Below are 24,769 nucleotides of genomic sequence, written 5' to 3' on the forward strand. Positions count from 1 at the left end.
TTCTTTTTGGCACTGTGGTGTGTATTCAAAAATCAAATTACCATAACAGTACTTTGGGGATCTTTATCTGACTTGCTGCATAAAACCACCTACAAGACTTCCTTGAAGTAGTACTGAAATGGAACCTTTCTTTTAGGAAAACTTTCTTTTCAGAAAATACCAAATTGTGGTTTAAAAGTAGTGAATGACCTACCAAAAAGCTCTGATGAATCACTACCCTCATTCTTTACAATTTGTAAACTTTTATTTCCTTTTCTTTTTCCGTCTGAGTATTTCTAGTTTCAACTTTAAGCCACTGGATCTTACTTTATCTTTTACCAATTTTACCAGATTAAAAAGCCTCTGTTCCCCAGCTAGGCCAGTGAAGAATTAATTTCTTAAACCTTCTGTAGGAGAGACTATGCTTCACAGCTGGTCACTGTGTTTCACAATCTTTAATAATTTTCAGATTTCTTCTGTGAATAACCTCCCTGATTTGTGAACACAAGATGGTGAGATATTATACTGGAAGATCTATCTAATAAACACAGGGGTAATGTATTTATGTTACTAAACGATACCACCCTATGTCAGCTTCTGGAGCCAAGAATATCATCAGCACTTCCAGCCATTTTACATTACAGAGAGCTTGCCTCAGCTACCCACAATGACTGAAGTTTTTAGGTCATTGTTTCCAGGGATACTGTAAGGGAAACTATTAACATAGACCACACACCCTGTTCTTAGATGTATTATTCCACATACATACTGAAATACGGACTGTTTGTGCCCACCTTAAGAAGAAATCCAAATCACTCTGACTGGACTGTTATTTTAATCATTAATTGGCAAAACTCTGGACAATAGTAAGTATTAGGAGAAAACTGTGATTTTCTGTTTTCTTTCAAGGTCATTGAAAAAAGTTTATAGCAATGCAACAAGAACCAGTCTCTAAAGGACTTAAGCAGAGTAACTACTCCTTATTCAAAACCATATTTCGTATCTTTCAGTTATCCAACTTTACACCCATGTAATGTGAGTCATGTTAATGCTGCATTGTTCTAACTTCTTACCAGTAAGTGAGCTACAGAAATATATTTCTTCTGCCTATCATCCACATACGCCTGCATTTTGCTTTCTGTGGGAGAATTCTGTAAAAGCATGTAAACAACACTCCTGAGAAAGGATATGAAAGTAGACTTGACAAACAGAAATCGAGCTGTGCAGCAATCTTAGTTACACTTACTCTGATAACCAAGTTCTTATAAATACTAACATTTTCAAGATGTCTCTCTCCAGCTTACTGAGCCCAGACTTCAAATGTCACTGGTATGAAGATCCTAATTTTTTTAAAAATATTTTCTAAAGAGGATGCAAGTCTGAACACTACATATTATTTATAAACATAAAAAGTATCAGTCTTCTCTTTGGACTGTGAAATACTAAATTTTATCTCTCCTAGCAGAACATGATACCCTGACAACTACACTCACCACATCTGAAGGCAGATGTTGTTAGGGGCCTCATTGCAGGAATTCAGGGTTTTGTTCACATAACAACATGTTTCTTTTGCCTGAAGATACCTCAACGGGCGTAACTGATCTCTGCACAGGGAGACCGTGGCAGACTCATCCACAGCAGGATGAGTAAGTCCTTTTAATCCTTCTTAGCTGCCCACAAACCACGTCACTGTCATCCATCTGAAGAACTCCAGAACTGGGCTTCAAAGTAAGCCAGAGAAGGTTACCAACACATTAACCTCCCTTTTTGCTTATTAAAAGAAAAATTAAGAGCTTTGAAAGTCAGAAATGTTTATTGCTCTTGGCTTTGAAAGGCCTAATTGTGAGACTAAAATGTTTCACAGGCCATGTTTTAAAGATTTCTCTTGTAACTTCAGGAAAGACAGACTGCTCGCTAGTACCTGCAGTCACTGGGGAGGTGACGGTAATTCACCTGGTAACAGGGGAGCGATCCACAGACATTTTAACTATCCCACACACTGACTTTCTTTAAGCAATGCAAGGAAGGAGAATTTTCTTCCTACAACACTTTGTCCTCCATGAGGCAGTGGCTGTTTCCAGACATCGCTTTTGGTTCTGCGTGACTGCGCCTGCAAATGGCTGTGCACCCCTCCCAGACCCCGGGCTGCTCCGCCGTTCCCTGCAATACACTCCTCTGCCGTGGCACAAACCGTGACTGCTGAATGCCTGCGTGTCTGTCGTCTGTCTGCTGGGAAGCAACAGTGCTTGCATGGGGCATTTCTCCTCTTATTGCCTGCTGATTTTTTATGCTGCTCCAACCTTCTTCAGAAAGCCAAGGGTATTTTGAATTCAATAGAAAAACTCAAGGCCAATAAAGAAATAGGAAAATATATTTAAATTATTTTAAAATCTTTTGATAGCCCTGTACAAAGGAAACCCATCACTGCAGGAAGCTTTGGCAGTGTTATGCAGGCAGACACAGACTCAGACATGATATTCCTCCAGCTGCCTTAGAAAAGTGGAATCCCCAACTGTGAAGATCATCTGATAGTAAAGATGGAGAATAGCCCTGTATGCTCTGTAAAATATGTATGTACATATATTATAGCATCAAGATGAAGGTACAAGGAGCTATGGATTGCAATTGTGCAGTTCAGAAAGCATGTCTTGATCTTCACTTTGGAGACATCCTAAAAGCATAAAATAGGAGTTCCTGGTTTATTTTTGAAGTACCGACCTGCTCCACTTTAGTTTCCCCTCTTCTACTTATTCAGCTATTTTCCCATCCTCCACGCCACAGCGAAGCACCATCAACAATATCGAGAGGCCTGGGCAGAGAACTAGAACAGGTCCAGCGCCAGACTTGTTTCCAGTTTTTGCTCTACCTGTTTACCCAAAATGCGGAAAACGCAAGACTGTTTTCTGTGCACCTATGGCACCTGATAGTTGATTGCTGCTTGTCCTCAATAACTGCTGCTACGACCTTCCTGGAACTTGCCCTGCACCACTGTTATTAATGCTCAAATTGTGCTACCTTCTCTGGGTAAAAACCTCGAGATTCCTCAGTCTCATGCGACTTGCCACCTTCCATGTTGCCCATAACAGGGTAGCAGGGGGAAATACTGTTTCCGCCTGACAGCCTATGTCTATTACTGGCATGCGCAGGGTCTGAAAAGCCCAAACCACCACGTGGATCACTCTGAAAAGCTTCTCAGGGCTGGCTTAGTCTTAGTTCAGAGAATGAGAAAGACTGGAATGGCAGCAGTCACTCTCCTTCGGCATGAGCATAAGAAATCTCTTTTGCAAAGCACCGTAAAAATTACTACTGCATTAATAGCTAAATCAGCACCACACCTTCCTTCTTATTTTGGACTCAGAGGCTTTACCCACCCAATGCTAAAAGTCCAAAAGAAGAAAGAATTAAGGAAATTCGTAACATGATGATAACTATGAAAGTTAACCTAGCTACAGTGCTGTTAAGTGAAGTTGTAATGCAGCATTTCTAAGATCATATAACATAATACAGAAAAATACAAGAAGAACATATGCTATATAATCCATCCATTAGAAAAAGAAAAAAATCTCAACTTATTCTGCTGCATGGTAGCAGAGGTCACCATCACTTCACACACAAGCAGAATTCTTCAAGTGCTGAGATAGCATTGCACTCGTCTTCTACTTTGTTTCAACTTAATGTGAATAATTTTATTCACAGATATGGGTAAGAAATGAAATTTCAAGTTCAGAGTGTCCTGGGAATAGTATGGCATTAGAGATTCACTGCCACTGTTAAAAAGTCTTTGCCACAAGGTCATAGAAACTTCAGGAAAACAATTCTGAGAAATGATCTAGTTATCACTACAGAACAAAGAAAATCATTTAAAACTTACTTAAAACATCAAAAGTCTCTCAGATCTTGCAGTTAATCAGTCCTTTAAGAAAATTTACTATCCTGTGTTTTAACAGTGCTTCAATCTCACTTGCCATTTCTATGGAATTAGTCTCTAGATGCCGTAACGGTGGAAGAAACTTCAAAATACAACACACGCAACTAACAGACGGACACCTGCCTGGGATTACAGACAGCCCAAGAAAAGAGCTCTGAATTATGAAGTGAAATTTAGCAGGGGATAAATCAGGCAATAACACTGTTTTACAACACTGTCAGGAGCAATTTTGCTCCTGAAAGCAATAAGCAATCATATCACAAAGAGCCAATGACTGAGGAAGCCTTAAGTGACAAACAATAACATTAGTAGGAACAGAACAGCATCTGAAGGCAACTGTAAAAAGCTGGATGCAGTTTTATTAATTTCATGTGAAAATAAATCAGCTTTGCAAAGCATAAAATAGGCTACCATGAAATACTTTGGTCAAATGATTTTTCAAAATGAGGTCCACTTGCATTATTAAGGGCAGTGTGTAAATGGTATTTTCCCATTCATCAAATGCTGAGCTGTCTCTTTGCAAACAAACTAGAATACGGTGCAACAGTCAAGGATGTGAGCACCTCTGTCATACCAATTCTGGCAAAACTGGTAAATCTGCATTTGATCCTAATTCATGTAATATTCATCTCTAAGGTACAACCTTCATCTCTGCAGTTCTCTATACAGCACACAAACATCAAGTATTTCTTCCCCGCAGACCAGCTAACACACTCTAAACCTACTATTAAATCAGTTGAAGTATTTTAACATGGCTTAAGGTAAAATCTATTAAGATTAACAAACACAGTCAACATAACCATTCTAAATCCAGGAAATACACATATTAGTACAGGCTTCAAGAAACCTACTTTTTTTGTGCATTCTGGGAATGAAATGATCAGAGACCACTGAAACTACATTTACTGAAACGTGAACTGACGTGTACTGGAACCATGCAAACCCTCAGCACTTCAACTTGAAACACCAGGTTACCCCAGAGATGGTATCTATGAGTGCACTATGCAAAAAAATTGGCATTTTATCACACAATCACTGCACTGTAATAAGTAGTCCAAAAGAAACATATTAACATGTTCATCATCTTTTTTTTTTAAAAATATTTTCTCATTTGGGGTGTTTACTTGGCTCTTGCTGGTCTACTGCCTTTTTATGTTCATGTAAAGAACCTACGTTTTTTAGTTTATATATCCTATTAACACAAATATGTTCAAAAAAGCCACTTCTGAGCCTCCCTATGATCTCTATTACTATTTTACAGTCATACCTTTAAAAGCAACTTTACACTTGACCTAAAAGCGAAATGCTATTCTGTATAATTACAGCATTTATAAGATTTTATGCACACAGGCATTGTTACAGTGAAACAATGAAAAGCTTATCTAGTTTTGAATTCTGCTTCAAGAGCATCACACAGCCAACCACACAACAACTGGTCCACACAGTGAATTAATTCCTAATCTTTGTCAGATAATGACTGACTCAAAATTTGAATTACAAGTATTTCTTTAAACAGTACTAAGCGAAGTTTTAAACGTGTCAACACTGACTAATTTTTAAAGACTGCTGCCCCCAATATTTCAGCTGCTTAACCATTGGTGGGAAGGAGCTACTACTATTTAACAAAAACTCAGCGTCCTTGTCAAAAACATGTCCACAGCCTGACAGCAAAAATGGGTCAAAAAAAGATGGAGCATAAAAGGAAAAAACAAGAGCCAAATGTTTCACCTCACTGTCTGGGCTGGGCTGGATAACCTCCCAGGTCTGAGAGTCCACGTCGTAGCAGTGAAGCTCGTTGGGCAGCGTGTTATCTGCAGCACCACCAAACACGTAGAGATGCCGGTCAAATGCAACCATCGTGTGGCCGTATCTTCGCTGTGGAGGAGGAGGGGAGCCTCGAAGTAAGTGCTCGGTAGGAATTCGTGTCCAACTGAGACATCAGAAATGAAACAACGGGTTTTTTTACAATTCTTTTCTGCAAAGTAAATTTTCTAACTCTCAGACTGTAAGAACAAAGAAGAGGAGCTCTATTACAGTAGCTGTCAAACCTGCATGAGCACAGACGATGACTAATCCTGCAGATTTCTGAGAGACCTATGTCAGCTGCGTGTTGCTAAACTAACTGAAAATGTGATAAAGGCAACATGGTTCCATAACCCAGTTGTATTTGTGTTAACCCCAGCAGCTCAAAGACCACAACTTGGGAAGGAATCGGTGATCTATTATCACACATTTTAACAGCTAACCCTTCTAAGTAAAGGGCACCCACCATTCTGGTAAGGCATTGCTTATTCCCTACGATAGCACAATTTCAGCCAAGGTTTGGAGCCCGTTAGCTGTTGTTGCGGTTACGGTTCCACTTCAGCCAGTAACCAGAGAGACCCGGTTGTCAGAACAGCCCCGTGTGTCTGTATTCCCATGTTTTGGCATTTTTCCCCCATCAGAGGGGCCACATTTTCAGGGCAATGGTCGACACATTCAGCAAAGTCACACCAAATGTCTCAAACTGAATACTCAAGATTTTAAAAGATACTATGCGTTTTACACTTCCCAGTGATTTCACTATGAACTGGTATTTCACAGGACCTCTGCCTGGTTTTATTCAGGTATTCATATAACAGCTTTCAGGAAGGTAATATTTGGCATCCCATTCTGAATACACTAACGTTCATGCTTATTTTTTAAAGTGAATCTACTAAACTTCCTGTTCATCTGCTGAAAAAGACCAATCTGATGCACATGGCAAACGACAAAGTCTTATTAAAACAGTCCGTATTTTATCTTATCTACCCTTCCTCATCATGAGATGCAGCATTCTTCCTCAATACCCTTAAGTATGTGCATTCCTCAACAGAAGCAGTCAAGGACTATGCAGATTTTGCGCAGCCTAACTTTCTACACTTACATCTTTTCCTTGAATTCAAACTGAAAGAGATTATTGGTAATCTTTGCTCCACTCTGGCCAGAGAAAACAAACATCTTGTCTTTGCAAACAGCCACAGGAAAATTACAGCACGAAGGAGGAATTTCACCACTTTGTTCAATCTGAAAGATAACAAAAGTTTGAATTTGAAATGTATTATTGCAGCGCACAGCTACACGTGTTGAGTGTGCTGCAGGACCAGGCGATACGTCAGGAGACAGACAGACCACATGGCAGCAATGCGCGCAGACAACCGAGTCCCTATAAATCTGGCTACAGGTAATCAACTAAACCCATGCTTACACGTCTGCACAAACTAATTTTACCATGGATAAAAAGGATGAGAGACCACATTTCCAAAGCCCCTCATACTGTAAGGATCAGGACTCTGATCCTGACAGCAGCCGGCAAAGCTCCTAGTCTGCGGCAGTGGTTAAAGGGGGAAATGCAGCCCCTTTTTGTAGGGGCCATAGCAAAGCCACCATGGGCAGTCTAGGTCCAGTTCACAGGTTCATAAGCAAAAAACCACTTTCATATACACTTCATTTTCCAAATACATAAACAAAATCAAATTTGAACTGTTTCTTTTCAGCTGTGTGACAAATACATTCTGAAGAGAGAGCAGTATAATCCAGCATAGGAAATTTTAAATAATTGTATATGAAAACCAAAAAAGAAAATTCTATGAGTTAGTTCAAATTAAAGCTTCTTACCTCTTCCCAGCATGTTAGCTCTCTATCCTGCAGGCCAATTGTCCACATATCATTTAACCTGTGTGATAGTACAAAAAACATTTGCTTTTAAAGAGTTTATTTCTGGTAATTTTTAGCTCAGAGTTGAAAGGACGGAGATCCTATTATATCAGCGTTCCTCCTCCTGCACAGGAAGAATCTCCTACTCCTGCTGACAGAAAAAACTACTATAATCTTTTTGTCCTATGCATAAATTTTATACCACCATATAAGCTTGCTTTAGCATCTTTCTGGTTACAAGTATACTACAGTTAACAGTCACACACAGCAACTCTGCCTGGAGCTTAAGGATTTGAGCTATTTAATCTTCGGGATTTTTAAAAAAAAAAACCCCTTATTACCCTGCCTTCTTCTACCCATCCCTGCTAACCCCTGAGACTGACCACAGTCATTATTTATGTGGCTGAATCCTACCTCAAATACATAAAGGAGGACGAAGCGGATAACCTGACATATCACTGACTACTACGTATCTGACTATGCTTTTCCCAGTAAAATTACTCAGAGAAAACTACAGATGCTTCCTTTGTTCAAATCTGCCTGGAGGCTCATGTTCCATAAAAAGACATTTTTTAACATGATCAGACATATTTAACATAAATTAGACAGCTTCTCTCACCCAATCCCTCCTTCCAGCTACCCAAGGTCCCCGGGGAACTCCCTAAGCTGGAACTGAGCAATTCCACAGAGTCATGCATCTTTTGCCAATTCCTCCTCCAGAAATAAAGAAAAGATTCCATCTGTTTTTCCAATTAGCAGCCGTTCTCCTGGAGCTTTGCAGAGCTTTTCTGCAGATTCTCGTCAGAAGAGGAGGCAGCCCAGCATGCTGAGGCAGCTCCTAGTTTGGGACAATCTCTATATGCCCTCATGATGCAAATATTGTGCATCAACATAAAATACTTCTCAAGGTCATAAAGACAGAGAAAAATTATGTGTTCAGAATTGATCCTTCCCTGATAGACTAAGAGCAAACGTGAAGAGCTGCCACCTGGGGCAAAGCACCAGACTCTCCCTAACTTCTCAGTACCGCTCATTTCCAGTCTTCTCCCATCCAAAAGCTCATCTCCCTTCAACCTAAATAGTCTTGGTATCTCGGTGCAGTATCCCACCAAGAGTATCACATATTTTCAGACAAAAAGCTGACATGTTGTTCTTAGTTCTGTCACATGACTTCAGGGAAAATCCATGCTTTGTTCTATATGTCTTCAGCGACATCAGAAGGCCTGTGGCAGGTATCTTTTGAGAAATGCTCATTTGCCAAATTTCAAAGATCATTTAGCACCTTTACAGCCAGGAAGGCTGTCAAACTGTACATCCATAGCCATTCTGAGTCACCAGGTTTTTCGGTTTTAAACACACACTTATTTGAACATGAACAGGTGAATTGCAAAAATGTAATGCTTGACAACAGGCTGGGTTTTGCAAAGCTCCAGTTACGTGTTTAAATCGCTTGGTATATGAAAATGTCTCTACAGAGGTGAAAAGCAAGGGACTGGAATTTTACAAAAGCACCCAAGGAGAGAGCAATCCCACCACATACCGTGCATTGCCATCATATCCTGCAAAGATCCACAGCTTATCACTATACACTGTTGCGCCATGAGCTGACCTCGCAACTGGCAATCTGCAATTGAGAAAATTAAGGAAAAAAAAAAATCTTATATCATCCGCAGAGGTGCTGTAAGAAGGATCTGCACGACAGCTAAAATGCACATGTAAGAAGAATAAAGTCCCCTACACAAAATGGCTTCAAGCCAAGAAATTGCTTCTGTCATACACCCTCAAAACACAAAGCAAGCCTTTGAAAGGTACATTTTAGAATTTTACACTCTGCTTCCTTCATTAGAGAAAAATTACCTTAATGCATACAGAAAAAAAAAAAGAAAAAAAAAATCCCAATTAATGCCTTGCCAGGCCTCAAATACTCTTAAAGGATTTTAGGGAAAGTAGCTAAATAGTGGGACAATTAATAGCACTATCATTACAGCAAAGTGGCAATCCACTCATGCTATAAAAATCCCATGCATATTTTCACGCACTAAGATGATGGGAACACAAAAATTAGACCTGGGACAGAGCTCACAATGCTTATTTGGGATTGTTTAGTGGGGCATTCCTGAGATGCAGTGCCCACAATAAAAGATCAAACCTATGACTTCTCTTCCCCAATCCTTGTTGTTTTTACTAAATCAGCCAAGAAGGGCTGAACAAAGCTACAAGGCCAGCAGATGTAACGTTAGCTCATTTGAGGGCATTTGTGCAGTATGCACACTTGCAATTGTGGGGAAAGACAAGAACATTTGAGTTTGTAAAATATGAGTAAGAATTACTCTCCAAAATGTCTGAAGCTGCTAGAATAACCAGAAAGAGAAATTACTAATGTGGTCTATGTTCTAAAACATAACATATGTTCATCAGAAGCGAGCAACAGTAACTTAAGAATGGATTGTGCATTCCTCACCCCCTTCTACAAATCACAATAATAGATGTTCCCTTCCCCCACCTCCACCCCCCCAAAAAATCAGCATTTCAGAAACTTCAAATATGTAATGAACTGCATGTAAAGACATAGTACATCCCATATGTGGGTGTGGGGAACATTAAGCAGTTGGGTCAAAATCAGTGCCATGGATAATACGCTGAAATATGCACAAAGTCAACTTTAAGAAGTAATGCATTACTGGTTATGATTTTGCCTTGGAAAGCTGAATCTCAGGAACCTGTGTTCAACAGATCCAAATATGCATCACCAACTCATTCATCTGCTCCTGAATTTATTTGTGTGAACACACACCACCTTAAGGCGCTTCAAGCAAGTGTGTGCATTTCAGAGCACTCCAAGAAAGTCAAACTTTATTCAGAAAAGAATGTGTAGATTTAACTACAAATAAGCTTCAAACTGGTTTGAGATAAAACTAAATCGAAACTATGAGGGATCAACAAATTTCATGCTATCCTTGAAAAAGAAACAATTCAAAAGAAAAAAATTTCCTTTGCTCCCATCCCTTCTGTCACAGAAATGAAACATGAAGAATGGATTTTGGTGAAATGTCCAACATAGTACACTCTAGAATGGAGGCCTTACAGAAAACTCCTTCAGAATAAAAGACAGTTTTCAGAAAACCTTTATCAAGAACGTAGAGCAGAAATCATCCTGCAGCCTTAATATTAGCATTGTAACCCATTCTAACTGGGCGTTTTAAATATTTGCTGAGGTATGCTCAAGTCCTCTTCAAGAGCAGGGTAACGATGCCAGCTCCTTACCTTCCTTCAGTCTTCCACTCTGTCCACTGTCCAGTTGCAAACTTATATTCAAAGAGATCGTTTTTATTCTTCAGATTGGAATTGGAGTAAATGTCTCCAGTATAGCCACCTGGGCAACAACAATTCCATTAGACTCAAATGCCATAGAGCATACATGCTTCCGGTTTTTTTATCAGAAGAAAACTTAAGTTTAGATCACACAAAGAGAAGGTATTTGGCCAATGGACTACTACAGGTGGGAGACTTCTCCTCCACTCCTACCCCTAAAGAAACACTATGGTAATGAGTTTCAAGTCTTCTTCACTTTAGAGAAAACAGCAAAAGTATTTCCAAACTAAGGGTGAAATCACAGTCAGCCATGAAAAATACTGGACTTGCTACTGAATAAGATCTTTGAACACTTCCTAAAAATATCTCATTCTTTTTTCAAAACAATACCAGCACATTTATCATTCCAAGCACGCACAACTGTAATCTGCCACTGTCTTACCAAACACAAACATGCTGCTCCCATAGACCACAGCTGAGTGGTGATACCGCGGTGCTGGCGGGGTCCCCGTGGTAAAAGCCCTGCACAACATTTAGAACAGCAGCAATCAAACACCCCTGTCATGCTTCAGGCACTCAATGCTATTGTGCAGATTCAAAAAAGAAACAACTGTTAAAAGTTACCATACTATTTCTGAGTGTTTTCGCTAGTTTTGGTTTCTTAAGTCTGAGATTTTATGACAGACTTTGCGCTATAAGCATAAATGCTTAGAAAGACGATGCTGCTGAAATCTGTGGCAGAGCTGGCAAGCGAGGCACAGGTAAGACAACACAGACTATGCAGTCCAGAGCAAAGGAGCAAAGCAAAGACATCCGTGACCCCCCTTGGCACCCTTCCTGCTCCGAGGGGCTGCAGCAGCCCAGTCCCCCTGCCCGCGCGCCCTTTCGGCACTCTCGCAGGGCGCGCGAAACAGCGGCAACCCACGGCGCTCTGCCCACCGCTGCGCTGCCAGCATCCCCTCGCTGGCAGGAGCTGCGCGGGGACGCCTCCCTGACAGCTGGGCCACGCAGCCGGCTGGCAGAGGTGGCTACGGCAGCGCTTGCGTCGGGGGCGATGCTTCCCCTGGGATGTTCTGGCAGAGCCCCCAGCACCCGGGACCGAGGCACCGAGGAAAGATGAGGCACCTGCCGGCCCCGCGGCGGCCCTGCGGGCAGGGAGGGGCCGAGCCCGCGGCGCCCAGCGCAGCCCACCTGCACCACGAGCAGTCCTTCACGTCGAAGCGCAGCAGGTCGTTCAGCATCGTCTTCCTGCGGGGAGGAAGGAGAGAGGCGGCTGAGCCGGGCCGCGGAGCCGGCGAGGGGCAGCCCCGCTCCCCGCCGCCCCGGGCCCGCCGGGGCCTTACCCGTTGTCCCCGCCGAAGACGTAGATGGCGTCCCGGTAGGCCACCACGGTGTGCTTGCTGCGCCTGCGGGCGGCAGAGAACGGCGGTCAGCAGCCGCCGGGACACCCCCCGCCCCCCCCCCGCCGCCCGCCGCTCACCGGGCCCCCACGAACTCGTCGCAGGGCGGGAGGCGGCGCCAGCGGTGCACCGTCTCGAAGGGCCCGAAGTTGAGGGTGAGGTACTCGACGCTGTCCGAGCAGCTGTGGTCGAAGTCCACGCTCGGCGCCACCTTGGAGCGCCCGGCGCTGCCCGCTGGGGCTGCGGCCGCCGCCATGGCCCCGCCACCCCCCGCCCCGCGGCTCCCGGCGCGCCCCGCGCCACGGCCCCAGCATGCACCGCGCCCAGGGCGGGCGCCGCCAGGCCCCGGGTTCGAGGCCGCAGCGGGGCGGCCGCGGAGAGAGGCGGAAGGCGGGCAGGTGCGCACGGCGAGTTTATTTGTTAATACAGAAAACCAAACCGGGAACAATACTCGTGAGTACGCGTAAAGCCTCGTTCCAGAGCCACAGCTGGGCTGCTGCCCAGTTAAGCGACAGTCGGGGCTACCGGAGCGAGGGGGCCCTCCCCGCGGCCCACCCTTTTTTAACGAACAGAGCGCCTCCGTTGCCTGGCATGGTGTTGGTAGCCTTTATGACTATTAGTTCAGTTTCTTCTCAGCAGCAGACACCAAGAGGCATGCTCTGCGCCTCGCCACCAGACCGCAGACGCAGCCCCGTAGAGTCCAGCATTCTCCATCCTGAGCAATCACCTTGTCACGGGTCGGTTGTTTCAGCAAAGCTGACACACCTCCAGAAAAAAAAATCTTGTTTAAAGATACATCATGAAGCATTCAGAATTTTGTTAGGAGGAAGAACTATGAGAAAGCATAAGGGCAAAGGAGTTACATCAGCACAAGCACCCGTCGGACCAGGCAGAGCTCCTTCAAACCATCTCCCTCGCGCAGTCGCCCTCCCATCCCATTTGGCCTCCTTCTAGGGAAGCTCGAGGAGTCACACTACCTCTTGCCAAAAACCACCCTGCACGCCACGACTTAGCTTGCAACAGAGCGTGCTGCACAGCGACGCTGCTCCCGTGCCTACCATCTCCAGTGCTGGTCCCAAGCTCCGCACCTTATCCCAGCTCCTATGCAGCGGCACCGTGCCCGGCCAGCTCAGGCTGCACGTGAGCTGATGCTGCAGGAGGGAGAATGCAGAGCACTAGTCCCCAAAAGCCACTCATCCCCCAATCTTTCCCATCTCACCAGCTACACTCCTGGAAAAGCCATCGATACCTGCAAATCAAAGAGCGGTTTCTAACGAACACACTGAAGGGCTCCAACAGGAACTCTACAAGACACTGGCCCATCTACTTCTGGGACCTCACAATCCTTTGAAATCCTTTGATTTCTCAGTTCATGATGAGGAACGGTATCAGTAGTACTAGGTTGCTCTCATTTTTCATGGTCTTGTTTAAACCCACCATCCAACTTCAGTAAAGCAAGCACCACTAAGGCACGCGCCAGCCAGCTCCCGCCAGAAAGCACACGAACCTCACCAGCACCTCTCCAGGAGCCCTGGCTAACCAGACCTGAACGTGCTCCATTTACAGCTGACACCCTAAAACGCACCTAGATACTTCTAGATGTTTGGTATTCACTTACCTCCAAGAATGGATGACTGGTTTTGAGCCTTGCCGCCAATGTATGGGGCAAAAAAAGATGCTCGCACCTCTTCCCAGGGCTGGGAGCAGTCGCTCTGAGGACACTCACATGATCCTTCCTGTACAGCTATCAGGATACACCACTGCAGCCATCTAGTTCTAGTTTGGTTTCCTCAAGAGACTGCACTGTTTAGTTTAACTCGTTGGCCCTTTTCAGTGAAAGCTGAGACAGACAAATGCCTCAAAACAAAATTCCTAATAGACTTTAAAAAAAAAAAAGTCTAGGTAGAAGACAGAACCACAGCATTCCCACTGAAGAGAAGACCATGGCACAAAGTTTAATTATATATTCTTAATACACCAGAGAATCCACAGGGAAGAAAGATACCATGACACAGCTTCATGGAAACTTTTGATCAGAGCTTATGCCTTATTAGGCGCACACACACACACACACAAAAAAAAAAAAAAAATCAGGCTTCAAATTCTGCTTCTCATAGAGCTATTCATACAAAACCACTGAGAACTCAAGGACAGGTCAGATAAGCCTGCAGCAAAAGGTGGGGATTCCCCCTCGTTCTGCCCAATCTCAGGCAGGGTTGGGGCGGGAGAGGGGAGCAAGGTCTGCTTTAGAAGTCAGGGTTATTTTACCATTTTCCCCACACATGCTAAACAAATTGTGCCATCTTTGTCTGTTAAAAAGTTAATTTATTATCCCCTCCTGTTAAAAAAGTGAAAAGCTATACTCTGTTAGACCAGTAAGATACAGAATTACTCCAGCTCTTTGGAGGCTTTTAGATACAACTTCGAAGCATATTATTCCACAAAGGAACAGCAAGTACCTTTCTTAAGAAAGGAAACTCTATAATGGGTCAGCCTTTTTCTCTTAAGTAGAAGAAGATGTATCCATTACAGGACTCCCTTTCTGTCCAGATGACTCCTGCAAAATACCCTAACATCCTCTGGGCAGCACATACAGAAAGTTTCCTAAGGAGAAATATATCTTTAAAAAGTGACTTCAGGAAACAAGTGCAAGTTCCTTTTAAATTTGTTTTTATAAGAAGGATACCAATGTACATTTTAATAGTTTTATTTTCATTTTCCCCAAGGGGGAACCAAAGGCAGAGAGGTGTTGTGAGATACATCACACTGTTCTTATGGGTAAATCAATTTGCAAATGTTATTTTACCACTCTATAAAAATACACACAGGAGTGTGAAGGAAGCAAAGTAGTTCAGAGTGGCTGTCATGGAGCAGATATGTTAAATACAATCGGGGTTTTTTTTCCCCTAAAAATTGTGGCTCCTTGTGTTCCATAAAACCAAAGTCTTTAGTAGCCACATGCCACAGGAACAGAAATTTAAGTGGTAGCTTCCTTTGAGCATGTGCACGCAACAGCATTAGTAAAGAACTGCTCCCATGGGACTAGATAGCAGATGTGAGCAACAAAGCCCCATCCACAACAGGAAAGAAGATATGCATTCAGTTTTATTGTCTCAGCTTGCCATCCAAACTCCTGTAAACAGGTTCCATACCATTCAGGCATCTCTGATAAAACAGTCTATAGTTCTATAAAAAGAAGTCACACTGTAAGATCAAGATATTTACCCTGTATGTGTTATGCGAGCACGAAGAGGAACGACCTTCCAATTTCTCAAGATACATCCAAGCAATCTGTAAGTGACCCAATTCCTTCCTCTGTCCAACTGTGCTGTGGGAAACTCAGTTAGGTGCCTCTTCACGGGTAGAGACAGTTTGCTTTCAAAAATATTAAGGACACATTTTTTTTTATCTTTAAGAACTTCTGGAAAGTTACTGTGGAAAATGAAAGTGCTCCCATGGTGAGACCAATGTGCAAAGCTCTACAGACTTCTGTCCTTGCTGCTTTCTTAGTATTCCTTCCCTTAGCAGATTCATGTTAAGATGAGGCTCAATACATCGCAACAAGGCCATCATCCACCTGTTGCCTGCTTGTTAGCAGGCAGACACTGGAAAATGTTTTATGTTTAATCATAAAACGTGGAATAAGCCAAAAAAATATTGTTCAGATATGATCGGGATGGTCTCTCGAGTGGGTTTATATACCAATGGCCTGCAACACTCGCTTTTCATTCTCATTTAGATGGTCTGAAAACATTGCATAGCAGGGCTGCTGTGCAAACTGACAGAGGAAGTCAGTGAGATAGGCCTGAAAGGAAGACAGAAAGACCCAGTTAGCATCACATCACTTTGGAAATTCTGTTTCTTTCATGTATCAAAAGATAAACCTCAACATGCACCAAGACAGACAAGGGATTGCAGGGAACAGAAAAGCCATGCAGAAGGAAGGGCAGCAGCAGAGGGGAAAGGCTGATAAACGGCTGCCAGGTGGTGGTAAAAAGCAGGAGCAAAGGATCATACGGGGGCTGTGACTGGATGGGAGCATCTCCCAGTGGAGTACGAAATTCTGTCATGTTCAGTCTCCAATCTACTTCTGACTTCAGCAAATTAGCTGTGAAGCTCATGGGTAGAAAAGTCTCATCTCCCTCAGTTCAAAAAGCTTTGTTCATTCACATTTCCAAGTTACAGATACAATCCAATACGGAATTATAGCTCCAGGCATTCTTGGGATACTCAGCACTTTCCAAAGTAATTCCAATGAACTGAGTACATTCAGGACAACAATCAGTAACTGGGGTTTACAGTTTTGTTAAAGTACAACATAGAAAAAATAAGTTTATAAAGAATGATAGGAATCTGATTTAAGAAACTCATTCTAGAGCATCACCTGGAGATCTATTTGGTAAAGAGGGTCCTTTAATGCATCTGGATCATCCTCTTCATCATCTTCATAGTAATCCTCATCTGTGAGAGGCAAATCAGCAGTTTTTAACATCAAACAGAACAAAATAGCTCAGGAAGTATTCTATTAGACTACTGTTGAAATCCAAGGATCCAAAAAGAAACCATTTCAGCACTGCTAGGTAAAAAAAAAAAAACAACAAACTGTATCCAGAATATTCGCTCCTTAAGTTCAGATGATTAGAAAACACGACACCCCAGAACAAGAAGGGTCATGGTGGGAGTCTCAAGGAACGCGCAGGTGAGACGAGCATACGCGGGATACTAGACAAGCAGGTTGGCTTGCTATGTGCACTATTATCTTACGCCTTAACCTTATGTCAGGGTGACACATTTCCAATTCTGCGCTACCGTAAGTAGCCTTCCTTATCGTATTTGCCTGTAAGGTTCTCTCTTCTAAGACTACATGCAAACTGGAGAGCAGAGGAAGAGGAAAGGAGATACTATACCCACTCCATCTTTATGCTGCTATTACTTCTCAAGGTCACTCCACAAACAAGCTCATCCACTGCTACGACATTGTCATTCCAAAGTCATGTCTACATCTTTAAGCACTGATTTTCTCTTTAGAAGCAACACCTGCATGAACCTCAGAGCAACATGAAGCCTACACAGCATCTGAACTCTCAGGTGAAAAATGCAGCTATTTAATCATCATGTTATTCAGACATGTCCCTGTCTTACAGTAAAAAGTCCTTATTCAAAATCCCAGTGTAATATTTCCTTCCCCTTGCCTGCAGTCTCTGTTGAGCTGCTGTCAAGCAAAGAAAACTTTGACTAGGATGTCATCTACTCTGTTTTCACTTTGACTAAGCACTTTAAAGCTGTTACTTACCATACTTGTTTGTGGAAAGAATATCTGATAAGAACTGTCCTGCTAAGCCTTCATCTTCATCCTCATCCTCTTCCTGATCCTCCCACATATCATTTGAATCATCTGTTTAGAAAACAAAGATTTCTAGAAATAAACAAAATCTAAGAGGTCCAAGTCTGTTTGATCACTATGCAGGGGACTGTATTGTTTTTAGGCAAACATCCCTGCTCATGTAGGTGGAGAAGGGCAACACCTGCAACCTTTACCATCCCCCTTTGGAACGAGTAACTTAAGAACTGGAGCTAAGCACAAAGCAGCTGCAAGAATGGGTGCCTGAAGTAGGGAGGAAGAAAGGCAAACCAGATACACCAAGAAAGGATAATTTCATTGGCATATGGTCAGATCCCATCTTCCAAACTGGCCCAAAATAATCTTCAGGTTTAAGAACACACAACACTGACTGATTTTATCATTTGGATCACTATATAAGCCTTTGTAATTACAGGTATACTATTTACTATTGTGAGTTTCTTATTACTATAAATGCTTCTGAAGAGATTACAAAGTAGATTTAAGCCATGTAAAGAGGAAAAGCAAACCCAGTGTTTTACCTTGGCTCCAATCTGCAGTTGTCTGTCTAGATGCATTTGCTTCCATCACATTAGAGAGTTCATTTATTATTAATTTTAAGATTTTTACTAACAAAGGAATGTTTGTCCAGCGTTCAGGATCTGTAAGAGAATAAAAATATATATTCATACTGCTTTTAATAAAAAGTTGTTAAAAACAGGCCTTTTTTTGTGGTGGTTGCTTTTTTAAATTTTACCATACATTAAAAAATGCTCACAGACAAGCAAAAACTTCCAGGTTGGGAGGAAAAAGGTACTGACAAAAAAACCCCCTAATGTTCCTTCCATATACCTTCACAGCTAGATTTCCACAGATCTTAACAGCAGTATCAAATCTTGCACACTTTGAATGAAGAAAAGACATAGTTAAAATCTTCACAGCTTAATTAATTTGTGAGTCTACTCAATGAAATCATAGTTAGAGATGACCTCATTAAGCATTCTTCTCTGAAGTTATTGTTGCACATCTAGCAGTGCTTTCAAGTAAAAGAGCAGCGCAGCACTCCCGTGCGTGGCTCTACCCTTTCAGACACACTGCAAGCTTCAACTTTTCTTCACCAGGGCTCCTGCAAGGCCTAATTATTCCACAGGGATAGCTAGATGGTGTTTTTGTCCTTAACTGCAAAAGTAAGTTCCTATCAAATAAAGAAACTGGAAGCACTAGTTCTAACTCTTTAGGTGCTCAAATGCTAGCAATTACTGTTCTTCTATCTGACCAGACAACATCTGAGTTTGTTTGGTTTGTGCTGTTTGGTAGGGTTTTTTAAGCAAAGAATAATAAGGTAGCAGGTGTTTTGTGACTACTACTTACCTCTTACACTCCTAGTGCTTTCCCCTATTTATTTCCTTTAGTAAGTGTTACTGCATCACCCCAAATCCCCCGAGCCTACAACAGCCGAAGGCTCGAGGAACACCAACTGCCTCGATGGGCCTCCAGTTTGGACCAGTACAGCCATTATGTCCTGTCCTGCAACTGGGTGTGCACAAGCTCTAGCACAGCAAGTTGCAGAACCAAGGTTTTGACTGACTGCTGAAGACAGCGTCTCCCCAGTGTCTTCCCCTCTGGGGCTCAGTCCCCAGAAAAAAAAAACACTGCCCAGTGCTCTCTCCGATTTAATATATGAATCTCTATACAGCAATTTCCAATCAAGGATTTTGGGTTCAGCCAATTAAAAATAAGACAAGTCTTATGCAGGAAATTGGCCAAGCTTCCCTTAAAAGTGATCTCTAACTTGTTGAAATCATTGCTGATATTTGTGAAAGTCTGTCTCATCAAAAAAAAAAAAAAACAACCCACTTTTTTTTTTTTAAATCTCTGCATTCACTGAACACACTTTCCTCTCAGAGAAGCTACTAGGCATCATGAAATTATCAATTCTATCTCATTAGATGGAACAGGATGATGCAAAATAGCAGTAGATAACTCCCTGTCCCATAATCACCTCATCCACTTACACTAAATTACAGCTATCAGTCTTCCAAATCAGTCTTTGACAGAATTAAAGCAAATAATGGATATGTTAAGAATATAATGTATGGATTAGCTCTAAAAAACAACATACACCTTCCGTAGGAAATATCTCCCACAGCTTTGTGTGATCTGCAAGATCTGTTTTACAGCCTTTCATACCATCCACTAAGACGGAAAAAAAACCTGTTAAAAACAGCAAAATAATTACTTACTTTTGGCCGACTTTGATCGAGTCCGTATTCCTTCATCCATATTAAATATTTCTTCTCCCTTTACCCTAATGTCCTGAAGTCGCTTGTCATCTGTGTTGATGCCATACTGAAGGAGTTTACACAGCGCTACAGAGCTGGGGAGCAGGGATAGGAAAATTACAGATGAGAGCGTCTCTGAACTGCCTCGCTTTCACAGTGAGCTGTTAACAGGGAACACATCTCCAGAGCAGACATCCAGATGCCCTTTTTTCTATGCTTTTGCCAAGAACAAGCATTACAGAATTTTCCTATTTCTCCTGCTTTATGTCAGCATCCAAAACTGGACCTGCACAGCAAGCCAAAAACTGACAAAGCTTTGGATTAAACACTACCAAACAGCGCATACGTACATTAAAGGTTTTTCCAGTTCAGAAGGGCCATGAGGTTAAACACACTCCTGAAGCATCGCGTGCAGACGAAGATGGAATTAAGAGGAAAGCAGTGGCAAGAAAGTAGTCATTTGGTTGATCTGCAGTCATGAACATCTCTTCTACTCTTCTCCAGTCTCAAAGCTCTTTTTCATTTCTGGTCCTTCACAGCTGAGCTGCGCTCAGACCTTCTAGCTTGCTCCCTCGGTATCTTGACGTGTTCTTTCTGTCTCTGCTGCTCAGATTTCTACGCCACACTTTCAAATCTTCTCCAGTTCCAGGCTGTTTTCAAGCCATACTGAGGATGACTTTGCCTACAGGTTAAGGCCACCAACTTAACGCTTGGCACTCTTAAACCTCTCTCCTGGCTCCACAAGTCTCAAGCTAAAGTTTCAGAGCTCCGTGGAACTTGCTCTTTTCGTGTTTTCACTTCACACCCTCTTTCTCTCCCACACTATGGCTCTGAGTTCCCACACTGCCGGTTTGGACCCAGATCTTACATGCCACCCCTGAGCTGCCCAAAGTTTTCCCATCCTTTCATCATGCATGCAAGTTAAGAGCAAACAGCCACTTCTTCGATCTGCCGCTCACAGGGATGGGGACTGGTGCACACAGAAGGTGTCAGCTATCTTCATGTTCCTTTTACTAACTCCAACAAGAGGGTCCTCTGAGCAGGCATTGCTTTTCTTCAGTACGCAGAAAAACACCTAGCATTTTCTAATACACGATAAGCATCACCGTAAATAACCCAAAGTTTTTAATATAGTGTGGAGCCCTACCAAGTCATCTGTACACAAATAGCTCTAATTTTGGACAACACAGAGACAGCACTGAACAACAAAGTGTAACCTTGTTCTCCCTGTCAGCGTCAGCCTTGACTTTTCCCTGTGGCCACAGGCAGTCTCAGGGGATCCTGCTGACAACCCTGCTCTGTCAAAATGGGGATAAACCACTGCTCTTAGGGTTAAACCACAGACCAAGTGTGACCGGAAACACCACCAGATCCCCAAATCAGACTGCCTCTTGTTCTGCATGATCATGCACAAACTTCCATTTTAAACATGTTTTTTCTTATTATTTATTTCACAGGCTATCTGACTGCCTTATAACAATAACACACCAACATGTACTAAGCAGTGAGTTAACAGCTGGTGAGACCCCTAACAGTGGTCTGTTAGGCTTCACATTTCCAGAAAAATCAAAGACAGCAGCTGTGGCAAAATTTAAATTAATACAGAGCATTTCATGCTTTGGAATATAGTACTCAGCCTCCACCAGAACACAAATGTGCTCCCTACAGCAAAAGGGAGAGAAAACTGTTTCAGCTGATTTCTTTATTGACTTTTAAGAGATCATTAAATCAACAAGAAATCACCAGATTCTTTTAGGAAACCCTCTACAATGCGCTGAAATTCTACAGTCATCTGTAATGGCAATTTCATATCTGGAAGCTATTCTCATCCCATTCACAGAAGTTCAACCTCAAAAGCACTCCTGTGCTTGGAAGAGACACCCCCTTCCCCCTTGGGTCACCCTGTTCCAGCACAGAAACACCAGGCAGCAAGAGGAGCACTTAGAGGAAGATAGAATCATAGAATGCTTTGGGTTGGAAGGGACCTTGAGAGATCATCGAGCCCAACCCCCCTGCAGTAAGCAGGGATTGAACCTGTGAACTTGGCGTTGTTAGCACCACGCTCTAACCAACTGAGCTAAGATCAGAGATTGCTCCAATTACCACGGCTCTCCTGAGCCGAACTGACAGTGCAGGAGAAAATTAATTCTGTCCAAGTGTGAACCAGCTCCCCTTCTCCCTCACACTCAGTGCATTTAATTGCAATCAGCTAACGTTAATGTATGGATCCTGCTTATGAAAACATCCTACCTGACTTTGCCTTCATATTGCCCATAGAACAAGTGCTGCCGGCTCATCCACTCGGCCATTACAAACTCCAAGGCAGGCTTGCCAGTTGGTCCAGGGAGACTACACAAGAACTCCAGGAGTGGTTCCAGTTGTGAGTGAACCAAGTGAGCAAACACCATAATCAAGGACTACAGGAGGAGAAAGGAAACATTAGCTGTACATAATTTAATAGCTGAAAATGTTTTATCAAATATTCAAGTAACTGAGTTTTCTGCAAGAGCAGAGACTGTGCTTATCAACCCCAAGAGGAAGAGAAAGTATAACCCTCTGCAAGACACTGTGCCACAAAAGCAGGCAATAAACTACTACAGTCGACAGCAGTATTTATCCCCCACCAAAACCCACAGCAGGAATAAGTTTACTCACACTCATGCCCCCAACTAACAAACCTTCCTAAAGCAATGATTAAAAAGCTGTTTAAAAAAATATCAGAGGTTGCAGTTGACTTGACTAGCAAAAATATCATATGGCAACACTCAGACACTGCAACTGCCCTAGTTTGCTCAGCAGACCAGAAGCTGTACACATGGTTCTATACAGAGCTCTAAATCTACACGTATCTAGCAGAAATGTGTCTCACTATCAAGCTAAGGAACACAAGTTATTGGTCCAAAGCCAGAACCGATATTCTCTTCCCCTTTCACCCCAGGGACTTCCCATCATCACCTCCACCACAGGACCACCCTCCTCCCACATCATCACATCAGAATTCAGCAGCACTTTTCCAATTCTGAGTGAACTTTGAACACAAGTTTTAGGGAAAGAACTACACATTTTAGAAAGGTGGGTTTTTTTTTGGTTTTTGGTGGGTTTTTTTTGTTTGTTTGTTTGTTTGTTTTTTTTTACAAGATGCACTTTAACAGTCTGAGTCTTAAAGACCACGAGTAGAATTCATACGCTGCGTATGTCTAGATGTCAGTCTCCAAGTCTGAGGGCATCCCTGCAGGCTTCCTTGGGGAAAAGCTGCCCACCTCCAGAGGTCCCTCTTTCAGACTAACACAGGGAAAAGATTCATTCAGCATTGTGAAACGCTCATTTCTCTTCCCCTGGCTACAGGGGCTTCATGTGACTGCATCAGATTTAAGCTTCCAGATCTTTTAAATCCAAGAACAGGCAAAGTCAGAGCCATTCTGAATGGTTTTGAATCAACAGTGTTTCCAAGCGGGGCCCGGGGGGGAGAAATGAAGGCTTTAAGATGACATCTGTGCTGACATCTGAATGGCCTTCTTGATTCACCATGTGCTGGCTTGAACAATGCCCATACAAAAATCAGAGAAATACACAAGATAAAAGGGTTAGGGCAGAGTGAGCCTCAGCCAAGTGCCACAGTGCGGGCAAAGGTGGGATCTTGCCAGAAGGCAGAACTCCTCAACAGTGCCAGCTAAACACCTTCCGTCAGCTGCTGCTGAGGAACCAGGGCAGCCATCACTAGATGTTTTACATTCAGGACACAGACAAGAAACATAGGAGAGAGAATGAAGACCACTGGGATAAAATCATTCCATAAAAGCGTGCCACTGGAAGTAGGTCAAGGCTAGAAAAGATGGTGATGCTCTTGTCTGGCCTCTCACAGGCCAATTACACCTCCTGTCCACCAAAAGTTCACCTTGTCTCAACTCCCAAGCATTTATCCTTCGAATACAGCACAAAACCACTTGAAAGCATGTGCTGCCTTTGCCACAACATCCATACTTGGGCAACTCTTGTCCCCTCTAAAGGTTCACTGCTTGCAAGCACAAGGTCATGAGGGACTAGAACCTGGCTTACCCTGTAATCTGGACAACTCTGTATGAGCAGAGCAGGCATTTTCCCTACTACTTCAAGACATGTAGAACCTCCAATTGCAGTAGCCATAAATAATCAGGCACACAATTAAAAAAAAGAAAAATACAACAATTTCTTTTCCTGACACTTCTACTTATTCTCCCAGGTGCCCAGCCGGCTCACCTGCATTACACTGAGTGTCTCCGCTTGTTGCATTTTGCTCAGGATAGCTCTCAGGATCTGGTCCAGATTCTCTCCCAGCTCACTTCCTGCTTTCGAAATTAAAGTGGAGACCAGCCTGCCCACAAAGGCAGCAGTGAATTCTGAGGTCCTTGGATCTAGAAGCTGGCTCACCACCTGCATCACATACCACAGTCCATTGTGGCCTTGCTCATCATGCCATTGTGCAATTTGCTCCAGCGCCACCGAGACGTATGCACGCAGACACTCACCACCATTCTAAACAAGAAAATTACCATGTTAGAATTTCCCTTTCTAGGTAAGGGAGCAGGGAAGTGTGTGAAGACATCTCCTTTCATCACCCCAAAAAGACCCTTAACCAAAATGAAAACAATGGGCAAACTGGTGGCACCTGTAAAGATCCAAGCTCTCTAATGTGCAGTAAAATGAGTGCCTAAATTAAAAAAGAATTTCTACAGACTTCAGTTCATTATCAAGTATAAAACTCTTCACTGCCCAGGCAGCTCTCAAGATCATCTAGTAAATACAAATACAACCTAAAGTAGCTGCAGTTTTGTGCCAGTCTTGTTACCCAGAGAAATTCTAAGAGATTCTAATT

The 24,769-nt window shown here is 42.8% G+C and overlaps 2 protein-coding genes across 2 annotated transcripts in view; both read right to left on the reverse strand.

Moving 5' to 3' along the window:
- The window catches only part of LZTR1 (leucine zipper like post translational regulator 1), a 43,030-nt gene extending 30,480 nt beyond the window's left edge, over positions 1-12,550 (reverse strand). The window contains 9 exon segments of the mRNA XM_075722262.1: positions 5,636-5,837; positions 6,813-6,952; positions 7,544-7,601; positions 9,123-9,206; positions 10,847-10,955; positions 11,337-11,416; positions 12,086-12,142; positions 12,238-12,300; positions 12,375-12,550. Coding sequence (XP_075578377.1) covers positions 5,636-5,837; positions 6,813-6,952; positions 7,544-7,601; positions 9,123-9,206; positions 10,847-10,955; positions 11,337-11,416; positions 12,086-12,142; positions 12,238-12,300; positions 12,375-12,550 — 969 coding nt within the window.
- A 2,447-nt stretch (positions 12,551-14,997) lies between these two features.
- IPO9 (importin 9) overlaps positions 14,998-24,769 on the reverse strand; it is a 40,634-nt gene continuing 30,862 nt past the window's right edge. Inside the window, exons 18-24 of the mRNA XM_075722218.1 lie at positions 24,154-24,429; positions 22,168-22,334; positions 19,879-20,012; positions 18,178-18,297; positions 17,588-17,689; positions 16,679-16,755; positions 14,998-16,099 (exon numbers count right to left, since the gene is read on the reverse strand). Of these exons, the coding sequence (XP_075578333.1) occupies positions 15,989-16,099; positions 16,679-16,755; positions 17,588-17,689; positions 18,178-18,297; positions 19,879-20,012; positions 22,168-22,334; positions 24,154-24,429 (987 nt within the window). The 3' untranslated portion in view covers positions 14,998-15,988. The remainder of the gene's footprint in view (positions 16,100-16,678; positions 16,756-17,587; positions 17,690-18,177; positions 18,298-19,878; positions 20,013-22,167; positions 22,335-24,153; positions 24,430-24,769) is intronic.

The sequence above is a fragment of the Pelecanus crispus genome, chromosome 17 (assembly GCF_030463565.1).
Source record: "Pelecanus crispus isolate bPelCri1 chromosome 17, bPelCri1.pri, whole genome shotgun sequence".
Lineage (NCBI taxonomy): Eukaryota > Metazoa > Chordata > Aves > Pelecaniformes > Pelecanidae > Pelecanus > Pelecanus crispus.